The sequence below is a fragment of the Mirounga leonina genome, unplaced genomic scaffold (assembly GCF_011800145.1).
Source record: "Mirounga leonina isolate KUSES-001 unplaced genomic scaffold, KU_Mleo_1.0 Mir_125, whole genome shotgun sequence".
NCBI lineage: Eukaryota > Metazoa > Chordata > Mammalia > Carnivora > Phocidae > Mirounga > Mirounga leonina.
Window position 1 is genome coordinate 13,266,913 of NW_023270305.1, and position 19,051 is coordinate 13,285,963.

Genomic DNA, 19,051 nt, shown 5'->3' on the forward strand with positions numbered 1-19,051 from the left:
TTTTCTATCTTCCATCTTATTCCCCAAAGTTAAATAACTTTAAGTAAATGACAAAAATAAAAATCTATGTACATTCAAAATCATATTAACCACTAAGGGAAATCTATATAGATAGCATCCTCCCCCTGCCAAAAAAAAAACCCACCTTTTTTTAACCTTTTTTTTTTTTTTTTAAAGATTTTATTTATTTAGGGGTCCCTGGGTGGCTCAGTCGTTAAGCGTCTGCCTTCAGCTCAGGTCACAATCCCAGGGTCCTTCCTGGGATCGAGCCCCACGTCCCGTTCCCTGCTCCACAGGGAGCCTGCTTCTCCCTCTCCCTTTGCCTCTCCCCCTGCTTGTGCTCTTTCTCGCTATCTCTGTCACTATCTGTCTCTCTCTGTCAAATAAATAAAATCTTAAAAAAAAAAGATTAAGATTTTATTTATTTATTTGACAGACAGAGACAGAGGGAGAGAGGGAACACAAGCAGAGGGAGTAGGAGAGGGAGAAGTAGGCTTCCTGCTGAGCAGGGAGCCTGATGCGGGGCTCGATCCCAGGACCCTGGGATCATGAACTGACCCGAAGGCAGACACTTAACGACCGAGCCACCCAGGGCCCCCCCCACCTTTTTTTCAGTCTACAAACCACATGCTAAAGATCTACAAGATAGACTGCTGTGCTCCTCACCTCTAACACCCATACTTCACTTCTCATACCTGACCACCTTATTCCCAAGATATCCAAAGTTACCTCTAGTGTACAATCTCTAAGGTCTGCCTCTCTGTCCATTCTACTTACAATTACAACAAACTTGTCCTTTTAGGACAATGCTTCCCTAGTTGTGGTGCATAACAAAGAAAAAGTCAAAAGAGAAAACAGGATCAACAAGATTGTACTATCTCAAAAGCTCTGCTTTATAAAAACAGCTAAATTCCTCAGGGATGTCATTATATATTTAGGTGATCAAGGTGTTTTTTGGTTTTTGTTTTTAAAGATTTTATTTATTTATTCATGAGAGAGAGAGAGGCAGAGGGAGAAGCAGGCTCCCAAGGAGCAGGGAGCCCGATGCGGGACTCGATCCCAGGACCCTGAGATCATGACCTGAGCGGAAGGCAGACGCTTAACCATCTGAGCCACCCAGGCGCCCTTTAGGTGATCAAGGTTTTTTGTTTCTGTTTTGTTTTTGCTTTGTTTAAAGAATGAGCATAACTTTGTGCACAGTTCTAAAATCACTGTAATAATTCTTAAGATCTCTGGCACACTATATACTACAGATCTAATTCCAAATCATTTCATCACCATCACTGCCACCCTTAAAATTTAAAACATGTACGACTATTAACTAAATATTTGAGTAATGCTTTTTATAACTAGGGTATTTATATAGGGCAAATATAAGATCAGTAGGGAGATGGTCCAGTGTAATGAATGAGCATTCAAGTTCTGTGGAATCTCAACTCCATTATCCGTCTGTCTGGTGTCCCTAGTTATTGAAACCAATCTATATACTCTATATTTAATCAGTCTTTTGGAATAATTTTACTATCTTACAGTAATTATGAATCTTATCTTGATTTTTCAGATTGTTCATAATAACCTTACATCAATCCATAGCTCTCACACATCCACACACATACCCTCCATATCATACATGTATATATACATATATAATTAATTTTATTTATCTGTTGCTACACTATTGGTCAGAAATACAACCCCATTTTGGGGCGCCTGGGTGGCTCAGTCATTAAGCGTCTGCCTTCGCCTCAGGTCATGATCTCAGGGTCCTGGGATCAAGCCCCGCATCGGGCTCCCTGCTCGGCGTGAAGCCTGCTTCTCCCTCTCCCATTCCCCCTGCTTGTATTCCCTCTCTCGCTATCTCTCTCTCTGTCAAATAAATAAATAAAATCTTAAAAACAGAAAAAAGAAATACAACCCCATTTTAATCGTGTTCCCTAAAACAGGACAGCTCTACAATGCAGGTACACACAATGAAACAAGCAGCAGATACTGCTTATTTTCGTAAATAATTTTATTCTTTCCTTGCTGAAACTCTGTTCCTAGAACATTTGACCTTAATGCCTATGAAATAAGTTTCTTAAGACATACTTCTCCTAGCCCTGTTGATCTTATATGCTACATTTCTTAATTTAGGTCAAAGTTACTTCCATTTGTCAAATTACTAATTTTCTGATCTCATTATTCTGAAATATTAAAAATATACTTTTATCTACTTCCTCTAATTTTACTTCTAAATAGTCCTTCCTGGGCGCCTGGGTGGTTCAGTTGGTTAAGCCACTGCCTTTGGCTCAGGTCATGATCCTGGAGTCCCAGGATGGAGTCTGGCATCAGGCTCCCTGCTCAGCAGGGAATCTGCTTCTCCATCTGCCCCTCCCCCCTCTCATGTGCGCTCTCTCTCTCTAATAAATAAATAAAATCTTTTAAAAATAAATAAATAAATAAATAAATAATAGTGCTTCCTACAGATGGAAATCTTTTGAATACAGAGGTTTAGTTTAATTCCTCCCTTTATAGATGATAAACCAAACCAAAGTGAGTAGGATGGTTTTTTTACATTTTGGCTACTAGGAAAAAAAAAGTTTTAGTATCACCATTCTCCTTCTAAAATTCATTTTTACTAAGATTGAGGCCTTACATTTGCCAGAACCAAATAATAATACCAAGCCAGTAATATACTGACCCCTTCAAGAACTCACTCAGTACTCTACTTAATAAACTAGCCTTTCCATCTTTTAGATACTATTTTTCACATATCTAGTTAGGCATGAAATGCTTATTATGAATGAACAAATATGTTAATTAAAGGAAAATCTAGGGGTGCCTGTGTGGCTCAGTTAGTTAAACATCTGCCTTCAGCCTGGGATTGAGCCGCAAGTCAGACTCCCTGCTCAGCAGGGGGCCTGCTTCTGCCTCTCCCTGTGCCACTCCCCCTGCCTGTGCTCTCCAGCTCTGTCAAATAAACAAAATCTTTTAAAAAAAGGAAAATCTAAACAGCAGATGCAAGTTTTTCCTACTTGTCACAATTTCCTAATGATTAGACTAGTTTATCCAAAGAGATCATAATTCAAAAGTACTCTTAAGATTCTAGAGACTTAATGAACATAATTAGGGTTGTGGTCTGCTTACCTATAATTAAAATTTGCCATCTTTTTGATAAAAAGAAAAAGTCTTGAGGTATTCATCAAGTAGAAGAAAGTGTAACAGCCTTCTGTGAAGCAGCAATTTCCTCACCACCAAAAAAATTATTTCTAGAGTTTATCTTTCAGAAGGAAACTATCAGCACAGTCACAATTATGAAGAGAGACTGTTAAGTGAAAACACTCAATAAATAAAATGTGCTTTTATTTATTCACTAACTTTTTCACATTTCCAACTAAAACAGAAATACAAGCTTAAGACTCATCAATCCCCTATCACATCAAATTTACAAAACAAATGCACAAGGTTTACAAAAATGCATAAGATTGAATAAACAGCAGGATCCAAATGTGGGGAAATAAATTAAAAAGACTGGATGATAACAAAACATTAACAGATATAGTTGAGGGGTGAAATACGTGATTTCTTATTTTCTTCTTTATACGTTCCTATAATCTTCCAAATTCTCCCACAGTTTACATTTATTACTTTCATAATCAGTAAAAAAAAACCTCATTTAAAAAATAAACCGTATATCATATAAAAAAGGTTCATTTAGAAGGGTTCTCCATATTATACAAGTATTACTGACATGATTCACCATTAAAGATAATGTCTCCACACTTTCTCACTTTCCAACACTAACATGCTGTTTTATGTCCTATTACTTTTCTGCTGCGTCTCCTAATGTTTCATTTCTACATACATACACGCTTTTCATTTTTTCATACAACACAATGAAAGTCTCACTGATTACTTAAATCCTACCTCTAAGCCTCGTTATTGAAAAAGGGAAAAAAAAAAAAAGATGGTTTTACCTACTAATTACAACTTCGTGTACCCACCATCACTTTAGCTACGGAAAAGTCAAGGCCGGGTAAACTACACGTCCCACCATGCATTGCTGCCTTGTTCAGAGTAGGTCTCTACGGAAACAGAAAAAAAAAATTCTACAAGTCCCACCTGTTACTTCGTTTCTAAACACCTCTTGCACTTTCAGCTTTCAACAGCAAACAAAAACATGAGCCTCGTGACCTCACGTTGGATCTGGGAGCCCAGACGAGCGGGGGACCCGGGGTCAGGCGGCATGTCCGCTATAGCGGGTAAATTCTACCAAGATCCAGCGCTCCTCTCTTCTTTCCGGGGCTGGGTGCACGCACAAGCCTTCTCCTATCTGCATCCAATGGGGGCTCTTCAGCCGCACAAGGGAGAAGAACCGGTTACTGTGCAAGCACAACAGACTTCCCCAGGCCGGGGCGGGAGCTACCACAGAGTGGAGGTGAGAGCGACGTGACCCCGAAAGGCAGCTTCAAAACACCAAGGGGACTCGTCGCAGACGCAGGGAGAAGCCACAGCCCCGCGGCGACCCTCTTCCGCTGGGCGCCTCCATTTCCACAGGGATCACAACCCCGACACTAACCGCCGCCCTCTCCGCGCGGTTTTGTGCCCCCTTCAGCCGGGTCGCTGAGCCAATGACCTCCCTTCCCCTGCGACCGGCAGGCGGCGAGGGAACAAAATTCTCCCGGGCTTCCCCTTCGCTCCCTCCCCCTTACCGTCTTGGCGGCCTCCGCCCAGGTCCTGCCCTTCTTCCTACGGCCCTTTTCCCTCATGTCGGGTCTTGAACTGACTGGGAGGCTCCCGTGTCCGGGCTCCGGCCGCCCTCCCTGCCTGCTCTGCCCTGCGATGCTTTTCCCGCGGTGCCGGGAAAGGTGGGAGAAAGGGGAAGTCAGGGCGGAGGAGCACCCAAGCAGAGGAAGCGACGGGGGTGGTGCGCGGGGGGGCGGGGGTCTATGGGGCGGCCGGTCCTCCTGCTGCCGTTGCCACTGCTACCGCCGCTGCCATATTGGGTCCTTACTGTACAGGCAGCCGCTACGGTCACGTGACCGCTCCCGCGCGACCGTCACTACTGTACGCAACCGGCCGCGCGAGCATGCGCGCGCGCGCCCCCGCCTCCCGCGAGGGCCTGCAGGGCGAACGAGCCGGCGGTCAGCTGCGTCTCCTCCCTCCCCCGCCCTTCCGCTCTCCGCCTATCCTTTGGAGCATGCGCGGGAGGGAGGTCCGACGCTGAAGTGCGTCGGCCGTCCTGTGCTCACGCCTACAGAAAAAAATCTGCCTGCGGAAGCGGAACTTGATCCGTCCCGGAAGGTTTATTGAGCGGATTCTGACCGCGTGCTGGGCGCAGCGGTGGTCTTAGAGCCTGGGAAGAGCCAGACTTTTCACTCAAGGGGCGACCCTCCCAGCTCTCACTTTCAACAAGCCTCGTCCTTGGGTTTTTTCGTTTGTCCATGTTCATTTTTACAAAAGTTGTCTTTTTGACGATTTGCAACAGTTCTCGTCTGCTTATTAACCAATTTCGATAGATGATAGATGAGTTTGAGTGACTTGCCAAGCTCGCCTGTCTAGGATGTGGAGAAACCAAGAATCAAGTCGCCAGCTCAGAGACCTTTTTCCATCTCCCACAATGCCTCTCAAACTTACATGAACCCCCCCCCCCCTTTTAAAGGCCACCAGTAATTACATTCAGGCTTCTTCAAGTGAAGAGTCTCATCGAGGACCATGGTGTCTTTTTTATCTGGGTGACCTCAGTCACTGGCACAGTGCCTGTAAATATCAGGCACCCAGTAAATATTTGCTGAACGATTCAGCTATGTCTGTGGTCAGAAATCATTATTTGTAGTGTCCATAAAAGCCTCCTGAAGAATCCAGAATGTGGTGTATTCCATCGTGTTATCCGTGTTTTTATACTTTGCAAAGTAAAAAGAATATGTGTACTAACACTTACTGTTCTCCAAAATACATCTGCTTCCAGAAGTTGCTTCTGGTCTAGTTTGGTAAACCTAGCCCTCTACTGTATTCTAAAATAGGACTGAGAGGCAATAGTTAGCTTGGAGGCCATGGTTTGGTGTCAGAAGTTCATGGACCACCTCAAATTATGAACAATCTTTTGTGTGTAACTGTGCATTTTTGAAAAGAGGATTCAGGGGACTCCTGGCTGGCTCAGTTGGTAGAGTGTGTGACTCGATCTTGGGTCTGACTTCCAGCCCCACATTGGGCATGGAGCCTACTTAAAATTAATTAAAAAAGAAGGATTCATAACTTTAATTCAATTTTTCAAAACGGGCTGTTACACATACACACAAAAAATCTTAAGAGGGAGTTTGAGAGGCCATCTAGATACTTCCTTATATTTTTCCTTCAGTCATTGATCAAACAGCTCCATAACAGCAATTGACATGCGTATATTTTCACAAATCCTTTTAGGAACTCATAACACTATCCATAGCACTCAAGATATGTACCATCTCCCTCCAAACCCTACGTCTTAAGGCACCTGGCTGACTCAATCAGTAGAGCAATAGAACATGCAACTCTTGAGGTTGTGAGTTTGAGCCCCACCTCGGATGTAGAGATTACTTAAAAATAAAGTCTTTGGGGACGCCTGGGTGGCTCAGTTGGTTAAGTGTCTGCCTTTGGCTCAGGTCATGATCCCAGGGTCCTGGGAATGAGTCCCACATCAGGCTTCTTGCTCAGTGGGGAGCTTGCTTCTCCCTCTGCCTGCCACTCCCTCTGCTTGTATTCTCTCTTTCTCTCTCTCTTTAACAAATAAATAAAATCCTTAAAAATAAATAAAGTTTTGGGGGTTGGAGCACCTGGGTGGCTCAGTCAAGTTGAGCGGGTGCCTCCGGCTCAGGTCATGATCCCAGAGTCCTGGGATTGAGCCCAGCATTGGGCTCCCGCCTCAGCGGGAGTCCGCTTCTCCCTCTGCCCCTCACTCCACTTGTGCTCTCTCTAATAAATAAATAAAATCTTAAAAAAAAAAATCTTTGTGGGACGCCTGGGTGGCTCAGTCAGTTGGACATCTGCCTTCGGCTCAGGTCATAATCCCAGGCTCTAAGGACCGAGTCCTGCATTGAGCTCCTTGCTCAGTGGAGAGCCTGCTTCTCCCTCTGCCCCTCTCTCTGCTTGTGCTGCTCTCTCTCTCTGACAAATAAATAAGTAAAATCTTTTAAAAAAATAATAATAAAATAAAATAAAAAATCTTTGGGACACCTGGGTTGTCAGTCAGTTAAGCGTCGGATTCTTGATATCAGCTCAGGTCTTGATTTCAGGGTTGTGAGCTCAAGCCCTGCATTGGGTTCCACACTGGGTGTGGAGCCTACTTTAAAAAAAGAATTTTTTTTTTAAGAAATAGAACAGGCGGCTTGACTTTCTCTCCCTCTCACTCTGCCTCTGTGCTCTCTCTGTCTTTCTCAAATAAATAAATAAAGTCTATAAAAAAAAAAAAAAGCTAACCAGTGTTGGGGCACATGACTGGCTCAGTCAGTAGAGCATTTGACTTTTGATCTCAGGGTTTTAAGTTTGAGCTGAACATTGAGGGTAGAGACTATTTAAAAATAAGATCTTGGACACCTGGGTAGCTCAGTCAGTTAAGCATCGGACTTTTGGTTTCGGCTCAGGTCATGATCTCAGAGTCATGAGATCGAGCCGCACATCAGGCTCTGCGCTCAACAGGGAGTCTGGTTGAGATTCTCTCTCTCTGCCCTTCCCCCCACTTGCACTTGCTCTCGCTTGCTCTCAAAATAAATAATTTTTTTTTTTTTTTAGATATTTATTTATTAGAGAGAGTGTGCGCACAAGCTGGGGGGAGGGGCAGATGGAGCAGGAGAAGCAGACTCCCCACCGAGCAGGGAGCCTGACACGGGGCTCGATCCCAGGACCCAAGGGTCATGACCTGAGCCAAAGGCAGACACTTAACCAACTGAGCAACCCAGGTGCCTCTCAAAATAAATCTTTAAAATATATATGTATTATAGGGCGCCTGGGTGGCTCAGTCGTTAAGCGTCTGCCTTCGGCTCAGGTCATGATCCCGGGATCCTGGGATCGAGTCCCACATCGGGCTCCCTGCTCTGCGGGAAGCCTGCTTCGCCCTCTCCCACTCCCCCTGCTTGTGTTCCTGCTCTCTCTGTGTCTTTCTCTGTCAAAAAAATAAATAAAATCTTTTAAAAATAATAATAATAATAAAATATATATGTATTATAGATAGATATACTTTGCCTCCTTACATATGTTTATATAGATATTATATATAAACAGATAGAAAATGTAGACAGTAGATATAGATAATAGATTCATAGATAGATACATAGATACAATAGATAAATATATCTCCTTGTTGATCAGGCCAGGGTCCAAATGGGCAGTATCTAATGAGAGCACCTATGTTGGAACATAGCTTCTATCATGATGGCCACGGGCCACATGCCAGATCCATCAGGGGTAGAGATGATCTTTTCAACATCTTTTATGAGGCAGGCATTGGAAGAAATATTGCTAGAACAATTTTGTAAAGAATCAACTCTCTTTCATGAAGCTGTTACTGGAACTCTTATCATGGTTAAGAAAGATGACACTAGTTCTTGTACATCTGTAGGAAATCATCATTGGCCAAGAAATTAGAGTTTTTGGCTTTCCACAGGATGGGGTGAGGGAGGAGTCATTCTGGTTTCACTTCCTTGCTCAGATAAGCAAGAAGTCAAGACTAGCAATTCTCGAGGCCAGTTCCTCAGGTTTTCACAATCACAGCTATCCCAACCTCTCTACCCACATGGCCTGGATTTCTGATTGTCCCTTCAAAGTAGACAATGATGTTATTATATATGGAACAGAATCTTGGATGTTGAACCCCTAGTTCACATAATCTTTAACTTCCTCATTGGGTAACAGCTCCATTGTAGAGCCAAGTCTGTCTGATACCAGGATCATTTCCTATCCAGTTTTCCCAGTACATTCTATTAAAGAAACTACCCTTTTCCCAGCATATATTTTTGGCTCCTTTGTCATAAATTAATTGACAATATATGTGTGGGTGTTTTTCTGGGCTCTCTATTAGGTTCCATTGACCTATGTGTCTTATATCTCAATATCATACTGTTTTGATTACTATAGCTTTGTAATATAGCTTGAAGTCAGGAAGTGTGATGCCTCCAGCTTTGTTCTTCTTTCTCAAGATTGCTTTGTCTATTTAGGGTCTTTTGTGGTTTCATACAAATTTTAGAATTGTTTTTCATATTTCTGTGAAAAATGCCATTGGAATTTTGATAGAGATTGTATTCAATCTAGATAGTTTTGGGTAGTAGGGACATTTTAACAAACAACAATCTTTCCAACCCATGAGCACAGAATACCTTCTCATTTATTTGTGTCTTCTTCTATCTTTTTCATCAATGTCTTATAGTTTTCAGTGTTCAGATCTTTCACCTCATTGGTTAGATTTATTCCTAGGTATTTTATTCTTTTTGATGCTATTATAAATGATGTTGTTTTCTTAATTTCCCTTCCAGATAGATCACTGTTATTGTGTAGAAACACAAATGATTTTTATATATTGGATTTGTTTTTTTAAAAGATTCATTTATTTATTTGAGAGAGAGAGAGAGCACAAGCAGAGGGAGAGGGAGAAGCAGGCTCCACTATGAGCAAAGAGCCTGAAGCAGGGCTCAGTCCCAGGACCCTGGGACATGACCTGAGCTGAAGGCAGACGCTTAACCGAGTGAGCCACCCAGGCGCCCCGTATATATTGGTTTTGTATGCTGCAACTTTACTAACTTGCTTATTCTAACAGTTTTTTGGTGGGATTTTTAGGGTTTTCTACATATAATGTCATGTCATCTGCACATAGAGACAATTTTACTTCCCTTCCAATTTGGTTACCTGTTATTTCTTTTTCTTCCTAATTGCTCTGGCTAGGACTTCCAGTACTATGCTGAATAAAAGTGGCAAGAGTGGGCATCCTTGGGGCACCTGGCTGGCTCAGTCAGTAGAGCATGTGGTTCTTGATCCAGAATCATGAGTTTGAGCCCCACATTGGGTGTAAAGATTACTTGGGGGGGGAGGGAGGTAAATTAAGTAAAAAGAAAAAGAGTGGGCATCCTTGTCTTGTTCCTGATCTTAGAGGAAAAGATTTCAGCTTTTCACCATTGAGTATGATGTTCACTTTGGGCTTGTCAGATATGGTCTTTATTATGTTGAGGTATGTTCTCTGTACACCTAGTTGTTGACAGTTTTTATCATGAAAAAATGTTGAATTTTGTCAAATGCTTTTTTTGCATCTGTTGAGATTATCATATGATTTTTATTTTTAATTTTGTTAATGTGGTGTATCACATTGATTTGCAGATACTGAACATCCCTGGAATAAATCTCAATTAACCAAGGTGTATGACCCTTTTAATGTACTGTGGAATTTGGTTTGCTCAGTTTTTGAGTTCTCTTTCTCTCTCTTTTTTTTTTTTTTTTTTTTTGATGAGTCTGGTTAGACGTTTTTCAATTTTATTGATTTTTTCAAAGAACCAGCTCTTGGTTTCATTGTTCTATGGTTTGCTCATTTTTTTGTTGAGGATTTTTGTATCCATGTTCATGAGGGATATTGGCCTGTAATTTTCTTTTCTTGTAGTATCCTTATCTGGTTTGGTATCAGGGTAATACTAGCCTCATAAAGTGAGTTTGGAAGTGTTTCTTCTCTTTCTGTTTGAGAGCTTGAGAAGAATTGGTGTTAATTTTTCCCAGTGTTCAGTAGAATTCACCAGTGAACCCACTTAGTTGTGACTTTTCTTTGTTGGGAGGTTTTTTGTTTTTTAAGATTTTATTTATTTACTTGACAGAGAGAGAGCAAAAGCAGGAGGAGCATCAGTCAGAGGGAGAGGGAGAAGCAGGCTCCCCACTGAGCAGAGAGCCAGCCCTGGGGCTTGATCCCCGGATCCTGAGATCATGACCTGAGCCAAAGGCAGCTGCTTAACCAACTGAGCCACCCAGGTGCCCCATATTGGGAGGTTTTTGATTACGGATTCAATCTCCTTGCTAGTAATCATTCTGTTCATATTTCTATTTCTTCATGATTCAATCTTAGAAGGTTGTGTGTTTCTAGAAATTTATCCATTTCTTCTCGGTTTTCCAATTAGTTGGCATACGCTTGTTCATTGTAATCTCTTATGACTCTTCAAATTTCTCTGGTATCAGTTGTAATGTCTCCTCTTTCATTTGTTATTTTATTTGAGTCCTCTCTATTTTTCTTGATTAGTCTAGCTCAAGGTTTGTCTATTTTGTTTATCTTTAAAAAAGAATCTCTTAGTTTCATTAACATTTTCTATTATCTTTTAGTCTCTCATTTATTTTTGCTCTGATCTTTGTCATTTTGTTCTTTCTACTAACTTTGGGCTTCATTTGTTCTTTTTCTTTTTTTCTCTAGTTCATTGAGGTGTAAAATTAGGTTCTCCATTGGAGAGCTTTCCTTTTTTCTGAATGTAGGAGTTAACTGCTATACAGTGTCCTCTTAGAACTGCTTTTGCTGCATTCCATAAGTCTTGATATATTATATTTCCATTTTAATTTGTCTCAAAGATGGTTTTTTCTTTCTCTTTTGACTTCTTTGACCCATTGATTGTTCAGGCACATGTTGTTTAATTTCTGCATACTTGTGAAGCTTCCAATTTTCTTCTTGTAATCAATTTCTAGTTTCATAGCATTGTGGTCAGAAAAGAGGCTTGATAAGATTTCAAGCTTCTTAAATTTATTGACTCGTTTTGTGACCTAACATTTGATTTATCCTGGAGAATGTTCCATGTGCTCTTGAGAAGAATGTGTGTTCTGCTACTGTTGGATGAAATGTTCTGTAAATGTCTGTTAAGTCCATCTGGTCTAGCATGTCATTTAAGTCCAATGTTTCTTAATTGATTTTCTGTGTGGATGATCTATTCTTTGTTGCAAGTGGGATATTGAATTTCCCTACTATTGTATTGCTGTCTGTTTCTCCATTCAGTGTTAATACTTGCTTTATATATTTAGGTGCTTCCATGTTGAGTGGTAAATATTTACAAATGTTACAGACTCATGATGAATTGATCCCTTTACCATTATATAATGATTCTCTTTGTCTCTTGTTACAGGCTTTGGCTTAAAGTCTGTTTTGGGTGATGTAAGTATAGCTTACCTCTGCTTTCCTTTGGTTTCCATTTGCATACAATATCTTTTTCCATCCCTTCACTTTCAGTCTATTTGTACCCTTAAAGCTGAAGTGAGTCTCTTCTGGACAGCATATAATTGGGTTTTGCTTTTTTATCCATTCAACCACTCTGTATCTTTTGATTGGAGAAGGAAAAACCCTTTTTTTTTTTTAAGATTTTATTTATTTATTTGACAGAGAGACAGAGACAGCCAGAGAGGGAACACAAGCAGGGGGAGTGGGAGAGGGAGAAGCAGGCTTCCCGCGGAACAGGGAGCCTGATACGGGGCTCCATCCGAGGACCCTAGGATCATGACCTGAACCGAAGGCAGATGCTTAAGGACTGAGCCACCCAGGCACCGCCCAAAGAGAATTTCCTTTTAAGAGACTTCGTCCTGTAGCTTCACAGCTAGCAGGACCAACATTAGTTCCAGAGGGAAATAGATTGAGCAATTGTTATAAAATGCAATATGAGATAAACAGTGTGGTATGACTGTGCCAGAAAACAGGGCTGCTGTTAGCTCTGCTCTCATTAACTCTGCCATGGCCACAGACTTCAGCTTTAACCAGCTGGCCATCTCAAACGTGCTTGCCTTGAGTTAGGTCATGACCAGGAGGCAGGCTGTAGGTGGATCCTGTTCAAAGTCCTCACCTCTGACCCTACAGCAGTCAATAGCAGTTACTGCTCAGAGGAAGAGGTGCTGGGCCCAGACTGCCTGGGCTGGAATTCCCCCACCTGAGTACCTTCTACCTATCAGAAGTTGGGCAAGCCACTTAACCTCTTTAAGCCTCCGTTCTCTCGACGACGATTATTATGATGGCTGAATGAGGGGATACATGTAAAGCGCCTAGAACAGTGTCTGGTACATTGGAAGCTATCTATAAATGTTAGCTATTGTATCTTGTATGTTATATCTGACCAGAAAAGAGGGCAAAAATAGGCCTTCTCAACTCTTCTTCCCTCCTGCAAAACTTACAAATAACTAGCTGTTCCCATTTCTCTACTAAGCAGCAAGATTTAGCTTACTTGCTGACAGGGCCAGCAAGAGCCTAGAGGAAAGGAATCTTTGAATGTCTGCTATATACTTGGCAATTTATAGGAGGATACAAAGATTGAGGACCTTCTCAAGAAACATTTTTTAGGGCGCCTGGGTGGCTCTGTCGGTTGAGTTTCCAACTCTCGATTTCTGTTCAGGTAATGATCTTAGGGTCCTGAGATTGAGCCCCAGGTCGGGCTCCCCATTCAGCACAGATTCTGCTTGTCCCTCTCTGTCCCTCTCTGCCCCTCCACATGCACTCTCTGTCTAAAATAAATAGGTAAAACCTTTAAAAAAAATTTTTTTTAAAAAGAAACATTTTTTTAGGGACAATTTCTGCCAACTAGTAATATGATCTTAATACTCAATCCAATTCAATTAAACAGGTTAATTTAGTATATTTCAATCATGAGCCAAATACTGAGGACCAGAAATGAGTGCAAATTAGCAAAACAGTGAGGTCAGGGCCTGAGTCTGTCATGTTTATTATATTTGCAGTGCCCAGAATAACACCTTATAACAGGAAGTGTTCAATACATTTTTGTTGAATGAATAAATAGATAAAGGAATAAATAAACAAGACACAGTCCCTACTCCCAAATAACTCATATTAAAATAAGAAGACTGGGGCACCTGGGTGGCTCAGTCGGTTAAGGGTCTGCCTTCAGCTCAGGTCATGATCCCAGTCCTGGAATGGAGCTGCATCTGCATTGGGCTCCCTGCTCAGCGGGGAGCCTGCTTCTCCCTCTGCCTGCCACTCCCCCTGCTTGTGCTCGCTCTCTCTCTCTCTCTGTGTCATATAAATAAAATAAAAGAAAATAAGAAAAAAAGAAAATAAATAAAATAAAAAAGACCTATTAACAAATACCATACATTATTATATGCAATCATAACTGTATATACAAGATCCTAAAGTGACATTGAGGAATAAGTGATAAACTCTACAGATCTTAGGGCAAGGGAGGGTATCCAACAAGTCTCCAAGGAGAAATGGCACCCAGTGAAGACAGTGGACGGGGCAGGGAGAGTGAATGAAATTGGAAGCAAGGAGACCAGTTAGGAGGGTTTTGCAATACTTCAGGGGACATTATGTCCTAACTAGCAGTCCAGGGGCGGGGCGGGGGGGGGGTGTTCATTAGCTTAGACAAACGTACATCTTTATTTTCATTAACCTTAAACTTATGACTTTGTCACCAACAGAAATCACAGATATTTTCTTTCTTTCTTTTTTTTAATTATTTATTTATTTGACAGAGAGAGAGCGAGAGCAGGAACACAAGCAGGGGGAGTGGGAGAGGGAGAAACAGGCTTCCCGCGGAGCAGGGAGCCCGATGCGGGGCTCCATCCCAGGACCCTGGGATCATGACCTGAGCTGAAGGCAGATGCTTAACAACTGAGCCACTCAGGTGCCCCATATTTTCATGTTATATTACAGTTGAGATATCTAGGAATATTTTTATGTTTATCACAACTTCAGTATTATTAGAACTACCATTGCATCTTATTTGATGCATTAATAATGAAGCACATGTATAACATAAATTTGTTTTTCTAATAAGTTCATTACTATTTTTCAATATAAATGGTTTTCTTTGTCATCCCACGTAATTTATTTACACATTTCAAGAGATTCTGAGAAGGAGTCTATAGGCTTCCACAAACCACCAAAGGAATCCATAGTAAAAACAAATGAACACAAAAAGAGGGGGTAGTTAAGAATTCCTGCTCCAGAGTCAGATGGAATAAATGAAATCCTGGCTCCACCACATCATAGTGTGTGACTTTAGGCAAATTTTCAAAATGTTTCTGGGCCTCAGTTTCCTCATGTGGGAAATGGGTGTAATACTGATAGTATCTATTTCATAAGGTGTTGTAAAAATAAAATAAATACACATAGAAAACTGAAAATAATGCCAGGTATATGATAAACATTCAATAAATATCATAACCTGTCTGGATCTTGGTTTCTGAAGAAAAGCCAATGAATGATCCCTTAAATCCAGCATTCCTTGAGACTGTAACCTACTTGTGAAGATTCTCCTGAATGCTAGTTAAAATAACAACCAGGGTGCCTGGGTGTCTCGGTGGGTTAAGCGACTGCCTTCGGCTCAGGTCATGATCCTGGGGTCCCTGGATTGAGTCCTGCATCGGGCTCCCTGCTCAGCAGGGAATCTGCTTCTCCCTCTGACCCTCCCCCCTCTCATGTGCTGTCTCTCTCATTCTCTCTCTCACAAATAAATAAATAAAATCTTTAAAAAATAAAATAAAATAACAACCAAAGGAGTCCTCGTTTTTTTTTCTTTTCTTTTTTTTTTTAAGTGAGCTCACGTCCAATGTGGGGCTCGAATTCACTACCCCAAGGTCAAGAGGTGCATGCTCTACTGACTGAGCCAACCAGGTGCCCCAAAAGGATCCTCATTTTCTCTCCTTCACCTTTCATTAATCATTTTGAGGATCAACAAAGTGTTAACAAAGGTTCCCATTTTCTGCAAAGGACTAAAAAGACAACTTCCTGAGAATTTAGGCTGACATATAAGCACAGATTTAGAGTCAACAGGTCCCCCCGAAACTATCTTATTCCAGGTTCTCTAAAGCACAAATCTCAATGCTACTGACAAAGCATGAACTAGCTCACTTCATGGGTATGAGAGCCCAGCTTCAATTCTGCTGGACTGCAGGTGGTCAAAAGCTCAGAGATGCAGGAAGCAGGAAGGAAGGCAGAGGAATTGGAGGCCAGCCAGGAACAAGCTGGGAATAGCCAGGCTGCACTGCTCCTTAGTTACCACGGGCTTTGTCCAGCCAGATGTCCTCAGCATCTCCTTGGTTTTCTGCCTGAGGCATTTGACTATTCATTCTGAAGTTATCTTAAATGCTATCCACATTCACAAATGCCCCTCAGAGGCCAAATACATTTTTAAATGTTCATCCTAACAAGAGATTGTTTACATAGATGGGGATACAGCCTGGACCTAAGTAGATGAACTTAGGTCCAAGTCCCAACTTTATCATTTACCCAAGTGAACATAAGCAATTTATTTAGAATCTCTAATCTTCAGCTTCCTCATCTGCCAAAAATTCATATAATTTATTCAATAAAGATTCATTTTTGAGTCCCTATTATGTGGCAGGCTCACATTTGGATGTTGAGGGTACAGAAGAAAACCATGTAGGGAAGCTTCATTCAAGTGAAGACCAGGGAGAAATAAATAGATAAGACAGTATTGGATGTTGATAAATGCTTGGAAGACAATCAACCAAGTTGATGTGCCAGACAGGGCCCGAGTTGGAGCATCTTTGGATTACAAGGAAAGCCTCTCAGAGAATTTGACATTTGAGCTGAGACAGAAGAGGAAAAAGACAAGAAGGAACTAGCCTTGTGAAGATTAGGGTGTGGAGCATTCCAATTAGAGGGAAGGAGAATTTCAAAAGCCCTGAGGCAGAAGAAAGAGTTTGGTGTGTCCTTGGAATATAAAAAAGACCTAGAAGGGAGTGAGGTGGAGAGAGGTCTGGGGAGAGATGGGAGAGGTAGGCAGGACTGAGGAAGTGGAGGAGGATGTGAGAGCTTTGAGAAGAGCCGGAATGTGTGAAATACTTGTTTGGGAGAATGGGGGAGAGAACATACTGGAGAAGTGTAGTAGGGTTGCTTGGCAGCATTGAGACTCCTTCTGAGATATGTGGTCATGAATTTCAACTAGAACTAGTTGGCATAGTGGATGTTCCTCTGAGGATTAGATCAAGTGAATGGAAGTTTTTGACACATGGTAGATGCTCAAAAATGTTCACTAGCTATTACGAGGGAGAAAATATTAAGATGAAGAAAACTAAACCAACTCATGTATTTTTTGCCGCCATTTGCAATTCAGAGGAGTGGTAAATAACATGCTATGTATTCTGATCCTTGGGTTCAGACTAAATTTTTCTTCTAAAGTGAGTTTTTTCGCATCTGGATATTTTAAACCTGTGTGTTTTTGCATACCCAGTGCAAAATGCTGTGATTTTTGCTCTTGTGGTCTTAATAAACTGGAAGTAAATTTCTTTCGTCAGTCTCTTGTAGAACCACTTCCTTATATTCCAAGTACAGGACCACAGCTCATGTCAGTATACACGCAAAATTTCCTTCTCTTTATCTTTTTGCATGTTCAGACAAAAGGAAGATTTCTTCTGGTAACTTTCCAAGATGTTTTGAGATGTTAATTCACAACATTTGATACCTGGGAACAATTCTGCAACCTAAAATATCACATCTATTGCAACCTTAAATATAATCTCCTCTCAATGACAGAAATTGAGAAAATCACACCTGAGATTTTCTGTAATTTCATCTCACCGATAAGATCTTCTTTGACAAATCCCTTTTTTAAAACTCCTTAAGGTTTAGGGGCGCCCAGGTGGCTCAGTCGGTTAAACGGCTGCCTTCGGTCCAGGTCATGATCCCAGGGTCCTGGGATGGAGCCCTACATCGGGCTCCTTGCTCAGCGGAGAGCCTCCTTCTTCCTCTCCCTCTGCCTGCCTCTCTGCCTACTTGTGCTCTCTGTCTCTCTGTCAAATAAATAAATAAAATCTTAAAAAAAAAACAACTCCTTAAGGTTTAGATGTCCTGATATGGGAAAAGCTGATATGGATGAATTAGATTTGAACAGGACAGGACATGGAGTTGGTAGGGACCTCAAGCACAGAGGCTAAAAGACAGGGAGGTGCTGAGAGGTGAGGACGGTTGGTTGGTAGGAGGCTAGTGAGGAGTCCAGCCAGGGAGAGTACGTGGGCTTGCCCACTAGGAAGCAGAGAGCAATGGAGAGGAATCTGAGAGCAGGCAAAATGTAGGATTCTAGGCATGCGGGCTAAGAACAGGCTGTGAGAACTCTGCTCTTAGAGAAGTTGGAAAGAACAAAGGAGGCCCCCCAATCTCAGTTTTGGACTGCCCCCACCTTTGTGTTCTGCAAACTCTTTTCCTAGGTGGTGGTGTCTCCCAGAGGTATCATCCTCTCCCATATCTGCAGTTCCTCAAAGAAACCGCTCATCTCCACCTCCCACCCCCACACCCCATACAAGTTGGAGAAAAAGATCATCTGAGGTTGTAGGAAATGCGACTGGTCTCCGTCACATCTGCCCAATACTCAGTGATCCTGTATCTGCTGACAGCTCCTTCCTGCGAACATCTGGGACTCCCTGCCTGAGAGTCTTTCCTAGTCACTGGAGCACGCTTGACTCATGAGCAGGGCAGACCAGAAAAGCCAGGGTTTTAATGTCCCCAGAGCCACCATCAAACAAGGATTGACTGGAGTTCGAATAGAAATACATATTTCAGGGGCGCCTGGGTGGCTCAGTCATTGGGCATCTGCCTTCAGCTCAGGTCATGATCCCAGGGTCCTGGGATCGCTGTGTCTCTCTCTGTTAAGTGGATAAAATCTTCAAAAAAAAAAAAAATTTTTTTTCCTGTTAAAATACATATTTCAGTTACCTATTGCTGTGTAACAAACCACTTGAAACCAGTGGCTTAAGACAACGATTTGTTCTTTCTCATGATTCTGTGGGTGGACTGAGTGGTTCCTCTTCCGGTTTTGCCTGGGCTCACTCACATAGCTGCGTTCAACTGTGGTTAGCTGGGCCGAAACGTGGCATCACTTACATGTCCCCCAAGTCGCTCTGGCTGTTGGCTTGGAACGCTAACGTATTCCTCCACATGGCCTTTCTTCTTTACTGTGCTAGACCAGCTTCCTTACATAGAGTTCTCAGCATTCGGGAGGGCAAAGGCAGAAAGTGCCAGGCACCTCGAGGTCTAGGCTCTGACGCGGGCACAGTATCACTTTTGCCACTTTTATTGGTCAAAGCAAGTCACAAGATCATCCCAGATTCAAGGGGCCATGGCTCATAGACTAGG

General features: G+C 42.0%; 1 protein-coding gene across 2 annotated transcripts in view; it reads right to left on the reverse strand.

Annotated features, from left to right (window-relative positions):
* ASXL2 (ASXL transcriptional regulator 2) overlaps positions 1-5,190 on the reverse strand; it is a 144,655-nt gene extending 139,465 nt beyond the window's left edge. The window contains exon 1 of one of the 2 annotated variants that reach the window (XM_035000721.1): positions 4,692-5,190. In XM_035000721.1, coding sequence (XP_034856612.1) covers positions 4,692-4,748 — 57 coding nt within the window. In that variant the 5' untranslated portion in view covers positions 4,749-5,190. The remainder of the gene's footprint in view (positions 1-4,691) is intronic. The other variant, XM_035000720.1, reaches the window with a different exon arrangement.
* Between the last annotated feature and the right edge of the window lie 13,861 nt (positions 5,191-19,051).